An 18,354-nucleotide genomic window follows, 5' to 3' on the forward strand; every position below is an offset into this window, starting at 1 on the left:
GCTGTGTTGCATTGACCCCTTAAACTCTGCGATCTATAGCGATCACAGCGTTTAAGGAACTCAGTGACAGAACAAGCATCTGTCACTGAGTGATCGGCACCTGATTGCTTGTGCCGACAGGCGGGGGTAGGCTCCTTAACTCCAACCTGTCAGATGGGCGATCCATGTATACAGTCTGCTCTCAGGCATATGGCATAGCATAGACCAGTACATGCAATCTAATGATTGCATCTTTTACAGTGAAACCAAGTGTAAAAAAAAAAAAAAAAAAAGAAAACTGCAATAAAAAAAGTTTTCAAAAGTATTAAAAACCCCTTCTAAACCCCCTCCCAATAAAAGTTTAAAGTACCCCCTTGCCCATTATAAAAATAAATAAACATAAATAAACATATTACATATCGTAGCATGCGACATTGTCCGATCTATTAAAATATAACATTATTGTTCCCGCACGGTGAGCGGCGTAAACGGGGGGAAAAAAACACCAGTATTGCTGATTTTAATAAATTATATATCAGATATTAATAAAAAAATTATATTAATAAAAAATAGAGATCATGCCACAAAAAATGACACCCCAACCAGCCCTGTAGGTGGAAAAATAAAAGCGCTATGGCTCTTAGAAGGCGGGGAGGAACATTGCATTAATCTGACCCAGACTTTTGTGCATCAAAGGGCTCTGTCTTGAATGGGTTAAAAATCACTTTGTCTAATAGGACCCTAACATTTTTAAGTTATTTTTAAAATCTTGGTTTCCAGCTGGTGTCAAAAAGAACAAAGAAACACTGGTAAATTAAGGCTCCCCTGCTATGCATTGTATTGAAATTATCTGAATTTGTACAAGTGAAGGAAGCTATCAAACAGCACACAGACTAGGAACCTAGGAACCACACAACATAAAGTGAGCCTATTATCAAGCAGACCACCTCAACAAAGAGGATATAATATGCATCAATGGCACTTATTTAGTACAGATGGGCACTGCTCTGAATGTCCACTAGCACCATCTGAGGCACAAAACCATAAGGATTTTAGGCTTAGGGTTTGTTCACACTACAGAATTGGTGAGAAATTTCAAGCTAAGTTCGAGCCACAGACTCCACTGACATGTGAACATACCCTAACACTGTTATACTGTCTTTAATACGGCAGAACTGAACATGGACTCTTTTTAAAACAATGCATGTTGTGCTATTCTTGCTGCCAATAGTGGGCGCAAACCTTGACAGTTTCACAATATATAACAGAAACAAAACCTCAAAGATGCTCTATGCTGTATGGTTATCCCAGAGGTATGCTTCAAGTTCTGGATATAAATGGTACAATATTAGTAAAGTACTGAGTGAGTCACTCACCATTCTGTGGACTGTTAAATTGTTTTCCCGAACATGAAGATTCCAATAAAGCAAGATGAAAGTAATATGCATAAACAGCATGACACATGCAAAATGTACCTGTTCATCTGTGGCCTATAATTCTTATCCTTGGGGTCATCTTTAAAACCAATCTCCTCATCACTTAACAACTCATCGTCTTCATCGTCGTCATCCTCACTAAGTTGCAGAAAGCAGCAAGGGAAAGCAAGAAAAAGAATTACGGAGATAAAAGGTGTTGGAGGCAGTAGGATACACTAGAAGTGGTTAAATGCAAACAGCAGGTGATATGATAATTAAGGTTTAGTGCACTGGGGGCGGTACTCCCACTCCCTCTTCATGAATATTTGTGTGGCACTTTGCAGTGATGTAACTCCGACCGCTCATTAGTGCCATATGAACATTCATAGAAAGGGAGCAGGAGAAAATAGTACTGCGCAGTGCACCATATGCCCTAAACAACACTTAACACGAGATAAGGTTATGTGCACACTACGGAATCCCAGCAGATCACTCCTGCTCACGGACGCGCACATCTCCGCTGGTCCCATTGGCTTCATTCGATTGTTAGACAGATTCCGCCGTCCACCCGAAGAATGAACCCATTCATTCTTTGGATGGACGGCGGAATCTGGCAAATCATAGAATGAAGCCTATGGAACCAGCAGAGATGTGTGCATCCGCCAGTGGGTACATACCCTTGGAGTCTTCTAACCTGCTGTTTGTTTCCCTTTAGGACACACTTGTCAGAGTTTTGCCTATTAACCCTTGGACGACCCTAGGCGTACCTGTACGTCCAGAGGTCGTTAGGGAAGTTCAGAGCGGGGCCGCCGCGATCCCAGGTGCTTTATGCAGCCTGGGACAGCAGCTATTAGCGGGCACGGTCTGATCGCCACTAATTAGCATTTTAAATGCAGTTGTCAAAGTTGACAGCTGCATTTAAAAAGCTTGCTGTGCCCTTCCCTGGTGTCTAGTGGGGAGGGATCGCGACGGGGTTGCGGAGGAGCGATCCCCGGGTCTGAGGCCAGCCGGGGTCTGCACCATAATGGCGCTGATCCCGACTCGGCATTCTATTGTTATCGGCTGCAGCAGCCGAAAGCAATAGAGTGCCTATCTCATCGATCTATGCAGTATTACTATGCTGCTAGATCTCAATGAGAAATCAGTGTAGTTATACTAGCAGTACCCCAGGGGGACTTCTACTATAAGTGTAAAAAAAAAAAAAAAATTGTTTTTTTTTTATAAAAAAAAAACCCTCCCCTAATAAAAGTTTGAATCACCCACCTTTTCCCATTTTATAAATAAAAATAAATAAATAAACATGTTTGGTATCGCCGCGTGCGTAATTGCCCAAACTATTAATTTATTTCATTCCTGATCTCGCACGGTAAACAGCGTAAGCGCCCAAAAATTGCAAAATTGTGCATTTTTGGTCGCATCAAATCCAGAAAAATTGTAATAAAAAGCGATCAAAAAGTCGCATATGCGCAATCAATGTATCTATAGAAAGTACAGATCATGGCGCAAAAAATGCCACCTCACACAGCTCCATAGACCAAAGGATAAAAGCGCTATAAGCATGGTAATAAAGCGATTTTAAGGAACATATATTTTTTTTAAAATAGTTTGAATTTTTTAAAAGCCATCAAATAAAAAAGTTATACAAGTCACATATCATTGTAATCGTTAATCGACAGTTTTACCCCAGGGCGACCGGCATAATAACAAAAAAAAACAAAAAAAAAAAAAAACTTTTTTTTTTTTTTCAATTTCAGCACACATTTAATTTTTTTCTGGTTTTGCAGTGTACTTTAAGCAGAAATTCAGCCTGTCATTGCAAAGTACAATTAGTGGCGCAAAAAATAAGGGCTCATGTGGGTTTCTATGTGAAACAATGAAAGTGCTATGGCCTTTTAAACACGAGGAGGAAAAAACGAAAATACAAAAATTTAAATTGGCCCGGTTTTCTAAGGGTTAAACTTCTGCTACAAAAGCAGCTGCTGAAGGGAGTTTTGGTCGCTATGTAGTAAACCTATTTTAACTACATAGAGCTTGTGCACGCAACTCGCCAAAGCTTTAATCACATCCACATTGTGCATTCCCAATACCTTTCTATCTGAGGGGGTCTGTATGTTTCATCAGTGGGGTCATCTTTATATGGGGTCTCTTCCTCACCAATTAACACATCTTCCTCATCACTGAAGAGCACAGAAAAGCAAAGAACAAGCATGAGCTGAAAATACATTCACAAAGTAAGAGGCCTCTAAATAGTTAAGTCAATCAAGAATATTAGGCCTTGTCTAGAAGACATATTACCTGATTCCAGCTGTATACGATGAGGGTCCCTCATTGATCTCTGCAAAATGCAAATCATGGAGGTAAAACATTAAAGCATACCTGTATTTTCAAAAAACTTTAAAATGCACTCTAGTTTTGTTACTTTAAGGGTACAAACCCACTTGACGTATTTGCTGCGTGAATCAGTCTTAAAAATAAGCAGGCAAAACACAGGTTGGCTTTATACAATTGTTCTGTGTTAAAATACGCAATTGCGTATTTTTGAAGCATGAAGCTACATGCGTTTTTCGCACAGGTTGTTAACAACTGATGCTTTGCTAACAACAAGCTTCACGCTTCAAAAATACGCAATTGCGTATTTTAACGCAGAACAATCGTATAAAGCCAACCTGCGTTTTGCCTGCTTATTTTTAAGACTGATTCACGCAGCAAATACGTTAAGTGGGTTTATACCCTAACCCTTTAGAGTATAGCAGAGTTTACATAGCATGCACTGAGGCCTTAAAAAGGCCTCCAGCTGCCATGGTAGCCAATCTGCACTGCTGAGACCCCCCCAATCAAGGTAGCCCCATAGATTTATAATGAAGCTGCCTAGACACAGATGGCTACAAACCAAAGAGTAAACTGCACCACCTCCCACTTCTCCCAGCTCGTTATTCTGATTGTGGAGCTGGTTGCAGCAGTGAGACCCCCACCGATTAAAACTTTTGACCAGACGAGCCTGGCATTTTTTTTTCAAGCTGAAGTGTCCCTTTTTGTGGTTATAACCATGAGATGCTTTTACATATTCAAAAGGCAGAACTGTGAAATGTAATTTTGTTTAGTTTTTGCAGATATTCCATTTTATTCCATTTTCTTCTGTAATACAGCAAGTGAAAGAAATGCAATTTGATGTTTATTCTCTTTGTGCGCTAGAAAATAAATAAATATAATTTATATAAAAAAAATGAAGCTCACACACAGGCCTCAGATATAAAGAAGCACCTAGTGGATTTTGAAGCCTTCTTTCATTCAGGATATATTTTAATCACCACATCAAATTACTGAGGCCTTGGGGTGACAAAACATTTAAAAAAAAATAAAAAAATTTATTGGTACCATTCTGGGGTACGGTTTTTACCACCGTTTCTCAGTATGTGATGTGTTAGCTTTATTCTGCAGGTCAGTACTGTTATGGCAGTACCTATTATTATAATGTAAAAACAATTTTTTGTTAAAAAGATCATATTTAAAAAGAACATATTTGTGTGTCGCCATAGCATTTTTATTTTTTTATCGAAGGGGCTGTATGTGTAATTTTTGTGGAATGAAATTGCATTGTTTGTGGTAACATTAAGGTGTACATATGACATTTTTATTTTTGGGGAGGAAAGAGTAACACAAAACAGCCATTTTTAAAGGGAATGTACCATCAGGTACATTCGCTTTAAGGGTACAAACACACACAGCAGATACGCAGCAGATTTGATACTGTGTTCAGTTATTTAGATCTAATCTGCTGCGTATCGCAGCAGTAAATACGCAGTGTATATGCCGTGTGTGTTTGTACCCTAAGTGTTGCCGATGCCATGGTCCATTTTTTGAACCGCGACTCGGTTCCCACGCACAGCGCCGGTCTATAACCGAGCACCACCGGGACTGAAGCACTGGAGGTGGGCCAGCCTGCCCCAATGGGAGGAAACCCTCTCCCCTCTATGACGCAGCTCCATTGATTGTAATGTGCGGGAACCGAGCCGCGGTTTAAAAATGAACCATGGCACCAGCTTTCCCGCTCCGTTTTATTCCTATGCAACACTTAAAGCAAATGTACCATTTTTTATGGTAAAATATTAGTGGTTTATAGTTTTATAGCACGAGTGATTATGAACACAGTGATATAAAATGAAAATTTATATATCATTATAAATTGGAGGGAATAAATGAAACATTTTGTAACATTTGGTAACTGGTAAAAAAAAAAAAAAAAAAAAATTCTGGCCAAGAGCTTAAAATTTCTATTTCCAGCAGTTTCAAACTGAAACACAGAATTCAAATTTCAAAAGTCCCTGGGTAATTATTTTTGTTGGGCACAAACTGGCACAAAACTGGGCAAAAAGTTTCAGATGTTTCATTTATTCTCCCATTGTGTATAACAGGGATTTTGTATTTTTATTTGCATTTTCATTTATTTTATTTTTACTTTTATTATACTGTCCCACCAGGGGAGTTGACAGAGCCTGATCGACTTTTACAGCCAGCTCTCTTTGATGCCTCTGGTTGCTATGGCTACCCCTGACACTCTGCGAATGCTGATGGGAAAGAGAGGGGGAATTTCTCTCTTTGTTAACCTGCTAGATGCTACAGTAGCAATGACCACAGCAACTAAAGGGTTAACGTCTCTGTATAGTTTCAAAAACCAGGAAATTGTACCATGTTTGCCCCACACTGTAATCGTTACCAAACCATACCAAAAATTCAATGCATCGTGCATTTCTACTTTACTGCCGTCATTTCCTTACCATAAACTACATCATTTGGATCGGGCTCCGTCTTACAGATGAGCTCTAATGTAGGGGACTCTGAGCGTGTGCTACGCAGGACGCCTTCCCTCGTAACTGTCCTGGTCTCCACCACTTCCAGATTCGAATCAGGAATTAATATGGGAGGCTCTATCTCTTGTACCACTACTTCCTCCACCTCACACTTTGGCGCTAAGAAGTGAGGCAAAGAAACAGAAAGCAGAAAGGAAAGGCATAACATTTATAAATAACACAAAATTTTTAGCAAAGCAAAAGGTGTACAACAGGCTTCATCATTTCTGGAGTAAAGTCTTGGAAAAAGAAGTCCAAATTCTTGTCCTGATTTACTTTTCCAAGTGAACTATAGAACTGCCAAGCTCTTAAAAAATGCAGCCACTTACAGGTTAAAATGACAGTCATAGAAACATGTCAAAAGTTTTGATCATTTGTGATCTGGGTGTTGAGACCCCTGTAGATTACTAGAACGAGCGGGAAAAATGAGCTCGGTGAAACTCTTCCCTCCGTTTCTCCCCTCAATTTTCTTTTTACAGGGTAATTTTTTTTTTTCTTCAAACCACTCTTTCCATGGGATGACTTTTCCTGTGATTCTGTTTAGACTCTTACAGGGAAATCAAAATCTCTCAGGAATCACTTACCCCTAGGCATGAATGCACTCCCCAAATACTTAAATGGAATCTGTCAGCTGTAATTCGTGTTCTGAACTGCTGGTACTGTTAGATAGCTGTTACAACAAGGTATACAACATGGAATCTTTCATATATCTGCCTGTGATTCCAAGATGAATGATTGTATATGAGCAGCAGTGTCATATGAAGATTCCCTGTATCCATCCCCTCCTTGGTTGAACTTGATGGACATGTGTCTTTTTTCAACCGTATTAACTATGTAACTATGTAAGGAGAATTGGCCAAAAGTAGTGCAGCAGTAAACTACTGCAGTTAATGTGGTGTTTTCTCACTAGGAGAAGATTGTGTGTTTTCCTTCAGTGTGCCATGGCTGCAGCAAGCTGCGTGTGTGTGTGTGTGTGTGTGTGTGTGTGTGTGTGTGCGTGCTATGGCTGCAGCAAGCTGTGTGTGTTTGAGAGAGAGGCAGAAATTAAAGGGGTATTTTGGGCAACAGTGAAAAATCCAGGGGGGGGGGGGACAAGGGGTGGTGGGATCATAATGAAGAAGTCCTATTTACCCATCCTCGTGCAGCGTCACAGCTCATGGTCCCCCACGGGGCTGCCTATCCTGTGATGTCATGGCCCCACTCAGAAATCAGCCAATCAGCGATGATTCAGGAACATGGACGCTGACAGAGATTTGATAAATCTGAGCCTGTGTCTGATCTCTATTTCACATGTATCTGGCATTGTTAGCAGTGTGTCTTTGTGTATGGTGACTATTTAGTTGGAAACATAAAAGATTGTCAGCAGGAAAAGACCACCTGCTTCATCTAGCCTAGTTCTGAGTTCTTCACACCATGATGGCTGGAGACTGGCTGCATCCACTACACACACACAGTGTGGAGAATCTGCTTTATATCTTTCCTTATTCACTCAGAAGTCGCCCCAGGATCATGTAGGACATTGGAAAGAAGCTGCCGAGCCATATCTACTTTACACCAGTGTGATAAATAACTCCGCTAGTGTCTGTTTGGCCACTTTTAAAGGAGCAGGAGTCGGTTGGTCCCTGATAAAATCAGAAGTCGGAGTTGAAGTTAGGGCTGCGGCTTACCGATTCCACAGCCCTGATGAGTCAAAGAGGCTTTTACAAGCTCCTAAATAGCTGCAAGATAAATGCTTCCTCTCCCCTCCCTCCCCGCTTGATTGACACCTGGAAACTCAAAAAGAGTCAGATACAAGCGATTATTGGCTGGTGTAATAGCAACTGTCTGACAGGTCGGCACTTGCTTGCTCCTCCCCATTGGCCCGTGTAACAGGGCCTTTACAGCTTTGCAGCACTACAGGAGCTTGGGAAGGCCTCTTTGACTTTTCTTACTATATAATAAAAGCATTCTACTATGCTATGGAAGCACATACAGACATATGAAAGGTACCCTGATATAACAGCTACCTAAAAGTGTCAGCAACTTAGAATGTGAATTACAACTGACAGATTTCTTTAAGATATCATAGGCAGACACAAGGAAAACCTTTTTGGAGATCCACCTTCTGCAGCTCCCAAGAGTTTATAGACATCAATTATTTCTATACAATCATGTTTCCAAATATTTCCACTTAATATTTAACACTTATGCATATGCCATACTACTTTTATTTTATTATATGCCTCTATGCAACTATGACAATTTACACATATTTATGAATTTCATACTAGCTAAAAAAACTCAATGCCAATAAGATGCTTATTACAGTGTTATAGAGTTTAGAAAAGCCTTCCCTCACCGTTCTCAGAAACCCTCAGCTTTTATTTACAATAATGATAATTTTATTTATATAGCTCCAACATATTTTTACAGCACTTTTGCACTTTAAGGGGTACATATATACATAGATCAAGTTCAACCTATAACCCTATTGTGTTGAATAAGACTCCAAAAAGGCAATCATAATACATCCCTGTATCAACATTGCATCACATGAAATCTGCTGCCCATAAAGCAAATGTGAAATCACTGCACACACACAACCCTCCCAAACCACTGGAACCTTTTGATACATGAACTGTAGTCCATTTTTCAAAATCTTTTTTTTTTTAAATAATCTATTACTGTGCAACAGCTCTGACAGTGAGCCGGGGCCTAGAGCGTTTGTGCTCTAGACCTGCGACACCCCCCTCCCCCCCATTTCTGCTGTACAGCGCTGCTTACTTGCGCGTGCACCATAGCGATCCTAGACAGCACAGATACAGTGAGGCGCCCAAGCTTCTTGTTCCAGACTAGCATGTCATTGCGCGTGTGCCGTCTAGGATCACTATGGCGCATTCACAAGTTACCAGCATTGTACAGCGGAGATCATGGCCAGTGGTGGTACCAGAAACAATGGTGGCGGTGAAAGGGCCTAGTGCACGAATGCTCTAGGCCCCACCTCACTGACAGAGCTGCAGCACAATAAGAGATAATTTTTCACCACAAGGATTTTGAAAAACATGTCCAGGAAGGACAGATACATGTTGTCATCAAACTAAAAATGAGGAGTGAGAGCCCTGGTTGAGCTATGACTGGTTGCTAGAGACAAACTGGACACATTCTTGTCTCGGACAGACTGATAAATCTGGCACAATGTACCTGCCTTTGGCTACATTTGCACATGCAAAAAACTGTATGCAGCTTAAACCATGTCTCCATGCATTCCACAATTGCTATGTAATGTTGTTGCCACAATTATTGGCAACATTTCATGGCTATTGGTGAACGTATGGGAGTTCCTCTGCATCTGGGAACATGGCTTTGAAAATTGACAAGGTATCGGTAGACTGGAAAGTTTTATCACACCAGTATTTATTACCATTCTTAGTGGCTGGTAATAACTAAAAAAAAAAAAAAAAATCTGCCGATAGGCACATTGGCTCAGTGGGTTTATGAAGTTTGGTGTTGTAGGGGCAGAAATATTATTATAAAAGAGCAGCTATTGTTCTCATAAACTTGTCAATTGAAAAGGAATCGGCAAGAGTAATTTTTAAGGCTTCTTCCAGCTAACTTTTTTTTATTATTATTTGTGTGCAGACAGGTGATAAAAAAAGAATAGACCCATATACCAATACCATCCCTCACCTCTGTCAGAGTCCCTGTCTTCAATGAGCTACACTTCTGGGATCAGGGTTAGCAAAATCCATTGCTTTATCAGTGGCCACACAGCGGTATCACACCTCAGCCAACCAGTGGCAGCAGCAGTGGACTATGGCTAATGCTAAACCCCCAATCCTGGAATTGCGGTATACTGTGGACCAGAGCACCGTGCCAGAGGTGGCAGACAAGGTCAGTAAGAGTCTTATTTTCCACCTGCCTGAGCACAAATATATTAAAAAGTTGTTCACTAGAAAACCCCAGGGTTTCCAGCCAAAATTGACTGATGAGCTATCCACAGATCAGCGGGGTGCCAATGCCTGCACCAATCAGCTGTTTGGTACCCGCACTTCACAGTTGTGGATAGCTCATCAGTCTATTTTTGTCAGAAAACCCCTTTAAAGGGGTAGTGTGCCGTTTAACATTTATTCACCAAATAACACACATTACAAAGTTATACAACTTTGTAATGTGTGTTAAGTGAATGGCCCCCTTCCCGTGTTCCTCCCGCCCCGGAAGTGTGGTGCATTATACTTACTCAATTGCGGTCGACCCCGTGGCTGAGCAGCTAATGATGCGGCAGAGGGGGGCTGGCATGAGGGACAGCTGGAGCGGTCTGGCCGGCCTCCCGAAGATGATGTAGTCGACCCAAGATGGCAGCCGGGGTCCACAGTAACTGAGTAAGTATACTACACCGCACTTCCGGTAAGGGGGGGAACAAGGGGAAGGGGGCCATTCACTTAAATAACACACATTAAAAAGTTGTAACTTTGTAATGTGTGTTATTTAGTAAATAAATGTTAAACGCCGCACTACCCCTTTAAAGGGGTTATCCCGTGCTACAAAAACATGACAACTTTCTTCCAGAGGCAGCCCCACTCTTGTCTCCAGCTTGAGCGGGGTTTTGCTGCTCAGTTCCATTGAAGTGAATGGAGCTTAATTGCAAACTGCACCTGAACTGGAGACAAGAGTAGTGTTGTCTCTAAAAGAAAATGGCCATGTTTTTGTAGCACTGGATAACCCCTTTAAGGAGACACTGTCCTCTTCATTCTGACTGGACAGTGTCTGCTAAACCCAGTTGAGAATAGATCCATAAATTTATAGCACAGATACCCAATGAACAGTGTAAGTTTGTGCTAAAACAGACATGTCTAGAATGCTGACTGCTTCCCTATAATTTGTTAATTTTCTGTTCACATTTATTTGCCATATGCACCTAAATGTTGTGAAGCATGATGTCTGTGTGCAGTCTATGGAGCTACATCTGCTGGTAATTCTACCACTTAAAGAGGGCTGGTCAGTATGTCCCTTGATATATTTTATTAGTTCTGTATAGATACAGAAAGTGAACAGTACAGCTGGGTACACAGGAGCTGCAGAGACATGGCTAACAGGGATGAGGCACACTGCAATGACACATTTGTAAACTATAAAATATAGTAGGAAAACAGCAACTGCCCTTCACATCCATATGAGCAGCGATAGGTTACAAGTAGACTTCTGTACTGAAACGTCACATATAGACCATAGGGGAGACTTATCTAGCAGTCAGGATGTTCTTTGTTGCTCATAGCAACCAATCACAGCTCAGCTTTCATTTTACCAGAGCTCATGAATATTTGAATGTTGAGCTCAGATAGGTTGCTATGGGAACCAAATACATTTTTTTTTTTATTATAATACTAATTGATATATCCTTAAGATCTAAGATTGGTTGCCTGAGACCAGGTAACTGAACACCAACCCCGATTAAATAACAATTCCATAATCCCAACCGGTCCTTCTACAGTACAGTATGACCACAGGATGGCATTATATAAACTGCATTCTGCCAATTTGCTGACCAAGTCCATTCACACATCATAGTTGCCATAAATTAATCCAACACATATAGTGGTTTGCAATAAATTAGAATATCAACAAAAAGTTATTTTTCTTTTCAGTAATTCAATTCAAAAAGTGACCTCATATATTCTATAACGTCATTACAGAATGAACTTTTTCAAGCGTTTATTTCTGTTAAAGTTAACGATTATGGATTACAGCCGAGAAAAAAAACAGTCAGTATTTCAGAAAATTATAATATCATATAAAACAAAAATGTTTTTAACACAGAAATGTCAACAAATGAAAAGTCTGTACAGTAAATGCCCTCAATACTTGGTCGGGGCACCTTTTGCATGAATGATGGCATCAATGTGGCGTGGCATGGAGGCGATCAGCTAATGGCACTGCAGAGGTGTTATTGAAGCCCAGGTTGCTTTGATAGCGGCCTTCAGCTCGTCTGCATTGTTGGGTCTGGTGTCTTTCCTCTTCCTCTTGATAATACCCCATGAATTCTCTATGGAGTTAAGGTCTGGCGAGTTTGCTGGCCAATCAAGCACAGTGGTGCTGTGGTTAGTAAATCAGGTATTGGTACTTTTGGCAGTGTGGACAGGTGCCAAATCCTGCTGGAAGATGAAAATTCCATCTCCAAAAATCTTTTCAGCACAGGGAAGCATGAAGTGCTCTAAAATTTCCTGGTAGACGGCAGCGTTGACTTTGGTGTTGATTAAACACAGTGAACTTACACCAGCAGATGACATGGCTCCCCAAACCATCACTGAGGCTATGTTTACACTACGTGAGAGACCGGCTGTCCTGCAGACGTCTGTATGTGGTGTCTTTTAAAGCACTGTCTCCAGCAGCAGTCCACTCTTTGTGAATCTCTCCCAAATTTTTGAATGTCATTTTCGTTACAATCCTGTTAAGACTGAGGTTCTCCCGGTTGCTTGCGCACCTTTTTCTACCACACTTTTTCCTTCCACTCAACTTTCCATTAATATGCTTTGATACAGCACTCTAAGAACAGCCAGCTTCTTTAGCAATGATCTTTTGTAGCTTATCCTCCCTGTGGAGTATGTGAATGACTGCCTTCTGGACATCTGTCAAGTGAGTAGTCTTCCCCATGATTGTGTTGCATACTGAACCAGACTATGGGACCTTTTATAACACTTAGGAAGCCACTGCAGGTGTTTTGGGTTATTATTCAAATTTTCTGGAATACTGACTTTTGGGTTTTTCTTGGCTGTAATTCATAATCATCAACTTCACTCAAGTTCACTCTGTATGTAATTACTCAATAGAATATATGAGGTCCCTTTTTGAATTTAATTACTGAAAAAAAACAAAAAAAACTTTTTGTTGATATTCTAATTTATTGCAAACCACTGTATATTCAACAGGACCTGTGGAAAAATCTAAAGAAGGTGTGCTTTGGGACTATTCCATTGGAGTTTTCTGCATGGCCTTAAACAGAATCTGGAGTAGGAGTAAAGGGCATGCTAGTTATTCTTAATTTTCTGCCAAAAATACAGAATTTTTTTTTCAGTGCATGTGAATAACGTCACAAAAACAGCTAGTGTCCAGATTTAACACTGATTATGTCTCAAAATTTGCTCTACAACATGTGAACGGACCCTAAGACCAGGGGCACACAGTATTCTGAGCCCTGCTTTGGTAGGTACTTCTTTTTTACCAAAATACAGAGAAGTGTACAATTTTTTTATTATAATCTTTCTCTGTGTCTGTTCCCCTTCTAGTTTTGGCTAATGATATAGACCAAATACTGACCATAATATTGCACAATAAGATGGTAGTTTTGCTGCAGATTCTTGTGCTGAACTAATGGGAAGTGAAATCAAAAGGGAAGAAAACTATAAATGAAATATTAATATGCCCCCTTTCCCTTGGATTAAAGGACAAGTGCCATGAAAACCTTTTTCCCAGTAATTGAAGCACATTACAAAGTTATATAACTCTGTAATATGCTTCAATCACCTATCTGCCTCCCTTCCCTGTCTTTTCCCCCCTCCACCCCCCACCAGGAAGTGTCCTAACTCACACAGACCTGATTACTGTTGTCACCGTCACCAGGCAGCTCCTTCTTGTGAGGATGAGTCATCAGCAGGAGGGCTGCTCTATGTCCTGTTACAGCAGCCTCCCCCTCCCCCTCCTTGTCAGGTGACTCTGCTTGCTCAGCTTATCTTCTCTAGTGACATGACTCCTTCACTGAGTCCACGGCAGCAGGAGAGAGGGTATGAGGGGAGGGGGGAGCTGCCTAAGTGCCGGAGTCAGTCTGAGGGAAGATAAGCAAGTGAGATGTGACAAGTGATGGCTTGCAGTTGTTCAGCCAATGGGAGCTGAGCAAGCCTGTCACCTGACAAGGCAGGGGAGAGCGGAAATTCCACCATGTGAACTGCAGAGGAGAATTTCCATTCAACACAATGGAAATTAGCTCTGCACCTATTTTAACGGCTGAAATTTCAGCGCTGATTCAGCGCAGAAATTCAGCTGCTTTTTCTCTGTGTGAACGAGCCCTTACACCCTCCACCATTTTTGTAGCCCGTCTTTGGACCCGTTCAATTTTATCAATGTCCTTTTTTAGATGAGGTCTCCAGAACTGGACACAGTATTCCAGATGTGGCCTCACCAGAGCGCTGTACAGCGGGATCACAATCTCCCTCTTCCTACTGGTTATACCTCTAGCTATACATCCCAGCATACAATTTGCTTTCCCCACCGCCTGGTTGCACTGGTGACTCATTTTAAGGCTGTCAGATATCACTACCCCTAAATCCTTCTCTTCTGAAGTCTTTTCCAACACAGTACTGCCGATGTGATACTCGGATAGAGGATTCCTCCTCCCCAAGTGCATTATTTTACATTTGGAAACGTTGAACTTCAATTTCCACTGTTTGGACCACTTATCTAGCAAAGCTCAATCATTTTCCATATTACTGACACCTCCAGGAATATCAACCCTATTGCATACTTTTGTGTCGTCAGCAAACAGACAAACTTTACCTACCAACCCTTCTCCTATGTCACTTACAAACATATTAAAAAGAATAGGACCCAGAACAGACCCTTGTGGCACACCACTTGTAACCAGTCTCTGCTCGGAATATACACCATTAACAACAACCCTCTGATATCTATCCTTCAGCCAACCACAAATCCACTGAACTATCCAGGGATTAAGTCCAATTTTTTCCAAATTCTCTATTAGCTCTTTCTGGGGAACTGTATCAAAAGCTTTGCTGAAGTCCAGATAGGGGATATCCACAGCACCACCTTCATCCAGTACTTTTGTAGCATAATCAAAGAAATCAATGAGATTAGTCTGACATGATCGGCCCTCAGTAAAGCCATGCTGGTTTGGATCCATCAACTGCTCACCACTGCTATCTCCTCCTTCCTCTTCATGAATAATCAATGCTGCCCGGCCTCCTGCTCGCTCAGCTGTCAGTCAGTATCTGCCAACAAGAGGACTGATTTGCAATCAGATATAGCTGAATCTCCTAACCTGTGTAGGAGCTGTGGTCTAGGGGTAAGTCATCTGTCTTAAGTTTTTTTTCTTTGGTTCGAGTCCTCAGATGGAAATGACATATAGTTATTTATTTTCTCATTATTGTATCATTTTTGCAAAGAATGATACAAATCATAGCCAAATTAGTTTTCATATTTTTTTAATACAATGATGTGAAAAAATATGTAGTTATTTTTGCATTAACTATATAGTCATGATTGCATTAAAAAAAAACTAAACAATTTGGACCTGATTGGGATTTCTTTGGACTTTTAAAAATGATACAATAACGAGAAAAAAATAAATAACAATCTCAATTCCATCAGGGGAATGGAACAAAAAAAAACTGTTGCTGATCTCTAGATAGTTGATTTACTCCTAGACCAAAGATAAAACACAGGCTAGGAGATTCAACTGCAGATATATCTGATTGCAGATCAGTCCTCTGTTGACTGACAGCTGAGCGAGCAGGAGGCCGAGCAACATTGATTATTCATGAAGAAAAGAGAGGACATAGCAGTGGTGAGATGTGCTAGAGTGCAGGACAAATGCTGAACCACAACTTCTCTTTGACTCTTTATTACAGTAGGAGACCTCAGATTGTGCATAATCCACTCCACGGACACACTATCAAAAGATAACATGCTCACTAGGGAACTGCCAGCGAATCAGGTAAGGCCCAGGTGCTGACAGATTCTCTTTAAAGTGACTGTACCACCAGACCCAGGCTGAAGCACTGGAGGCAGGCCAACCCACCCCTAGTGGGAAGAAACCCCAGACCCTCCATGACGTGACTCCATTAGACTCAATGGAACCCTATCATAGAGGGGCTAGGGTTCCCTCCCACTTAGAGTGGGTCAGCCTGCCTCCAGTGCTTCAGCCTGGGCCTGGTGGTACAGTCACTTTAAATGTTTCAGAACATGTTACAAATATATGCCCTGACCAGCTGAACAGTTCTCTATGTGTTGGTAAGGTAATCGTGTTAGCATATACTTGTAGGTCTTTGGTGGCATCAAGAGAATCTTAGGCGCCAGTTTGTAGCTAGGCAGGCAGTGATCATCTGAGCTACAGCTACAAAATGACAAGCAGTGCGTGCGTGCCATAGTCTTTTCATCCTGGAAATCATTTTTATTGGGAAGTCACCACCAATTAAGGGACACTGAGTCAATGCTCTGACTTCTGCCAAAACTACCGGCCATTCATCCCATAGGGATCAGGATTTGAGTGACTACCTCAAATTAGGAAGTGGATGAAGAACCTGAAATCCCTCCTAGATTCCCAGCTAAAGTGTCCCAGAGGGCAAAGGGAAGTAATGAAATAAGTGGCACATAGAGGGAGGTCTGATGAGAACGGTATTTCACTAGCTTCCACATGTAATATGGGACAATATATGACTACAATGTCACACCTACCTTTATTAGCTAACATTTCTTCCTCCAGGTAGCTGTAAATGGAAACCAATCTTATTAAATTCACATCCCACAATGCTTTGCCACAACTTGCTAAAAGCGGACATCTCTAGATACAAACCACACCTGCCCAACCTCTAGGCTACATAGACTATTTCCATGCTATAGTGACTGGCACAGCTCCCTGGTGGGGCACATAGCTACAATGTACTAAGCTGTGGCCCATAGCTCCAGGCTCAGCTAGGAAGTGGGCCACACCTCATCTATGTAGTTACTGAAAATCCCTGACACGCAGATACACACTCCCATATGTAAATATTAAGCAAGCCCCGCCCAATATGTTAATGATACTGACCACACCCATGTCAACTTTTCAGCCCACTTTTAGGCAATAGTGTCACTCCCACTTCTCCTCCCGGTAGACTACATTGTACAAGAGCAGACCCCCGACACCCCCTGCCGTGACGTCATTCACCTGTGTCTGCCCCCAAGACCTAGCTCCTCCTCCTCCTCCTCCCCAGGCATTTCCTGGCGGCTTCTCCTCCTCCGCGGACACTCCGCCTTCCTTCGGCGGGAGGAGCCCCCAGTCACAACTTCATCTTCTACTGCCGCCCCCTCGGCCCCTGCATCCCCCTTTGGGTGGCCCCGCGGCTCCGGCCCTCCCGGCATCCGTCCGTCAGCCAGTCCGCTCTCTGTGTGAGGCACTGCGCAGGCGCGGTGCTCCCCCTCCGGGTCAGCGCTCTTACGTCACCTGGCGTGCGCACCCCCTAGCTGACGGCTCGAATCATCTGCGCTTGTGCAGAATGAGAATAGAGTTTGCCTAATTAGTAGTGCGCATGCCCGAAATCCTCACCGTTTCGAAGCTCGATCTGAGCCCGCCCACTTCGTGCTGTAGCTAGGAGTTCATTGGACGGTCTTTAATGGGGGCGGACCCGAAACTGTAATACGCTTGCTCTGTTTGCTAAAATCTGTGCGCTTTGACTTCTGGGATCCGTAGTTTCATAGAAGTTTAAGCTTTTTTTCTTCATTGAAATAACTTTATTACAAATGAGCAACACAGAGACATTTAAAAACACGTATCAATAATTATTGTTAACAGGAAGCTAAAAGTTTGTGTCAACCTGAGCACAGTAAGCGCTGTGCACGGAAAGGAAAGCAGGACAGCTGCCATTACATGTCATTGCATCTGCTAATGCAGCCCACCTACCTCCACTTATGGGCTCTCCTCTGCACAGTTTGCTCATTTGCCATTCTAGTTGTAGTACTTTGAATTCACAATGTGAATCCCACCTAACTTTATTTAAAACAGTAATTGGAACCAATGCACAGACTTGTCCAATCAAAGTATTGGTTACAGTCAGCAGTGCTACCTGGTCTGAATATACTGCACCATCTAATGCCATTCACAGGATAAAGTGACATGCCTGCGGCCAAAGTATTTGTATCTTACCTCGGTAATGATTCCCGCTGTCTGCCCGTGGAGCGGGCAGATCCAGCGGGAGGACCGCCTGGAAAACTGGGATACAGCCATAGCCATAGGCTGTATCCCAGTTTTTCAGGCGTTACTCCCGCTGGATCCGCCCGCTCCATGAAGCGGGCGGACAGCGGGAATCTGCTGCTGAGCGTTTGGGTTCATACGAACCCGAACCTCGGCAGGTTCGGACCATCCCTAGTGC

General features: G+C 42.1%; 1 protein-coding gene across 1 annotated transcript in view; it reads right to left on the reverse strand.

Moving 5' to 3' along the window:
• ZFP91 (ZFP91 zinc finger protein, atypical E3 ubiquitin ligase) overlaps window positions 1-17,426 on the reverse strand; it is a 39,439-nt gene extending 22,013 nt beyond the window's left edge. Inside the window, exons 1-6 of the mRNA XM_069980809.1 lie at window positions 17,154-17,426; window positions 16,682-16,713; window positions 6,170-6,361; window positions 3,690-3,729; window positions 3,482-3,571; window positions 1,455-1,553 (exon numbers count right to left, since the gene is read on the reverse strand). Coding sequence (XP_069836910.1) covers window positions 1,455-1,553; window positions 3,482-3,571; window positions 3,690-3,729; window positions 6,170-6,361; window positions 16,682-16,713; window positions 17,154-17,347 — 647 coding nt within the window. The 5' untranslated portion in view covers window positions 17,348-17,426. The remainder of the gene's footprint in view (window positions 1-1,454; window positions 1,554-3,481; window positions 3,572-3,689; window positions 3,730-6,169; window positions 6,362-16,681; window positions 16,714-17,153) is intronic.
• Window positions 17,427-18,354: the final 928 nt, after the last annotated feature.

The sequence above is a fragment of the Dendropsophus ebraccatus genome, chromosome 8 (assembly GCF_027789765.1).
Source record: "Dendropsophus ebraccatus isolate aDenEbr1 chromosome 8, aDenEbr1.pat, whole genome shotgun sequence".
NCBI classification, from domain to species: domain Eukaryota; kingdom Metazoa; phylum Chordata; class Amphibia; order Anura; family Hylidae; genus Dendropsophus; species Dendropsophus ebraccatus.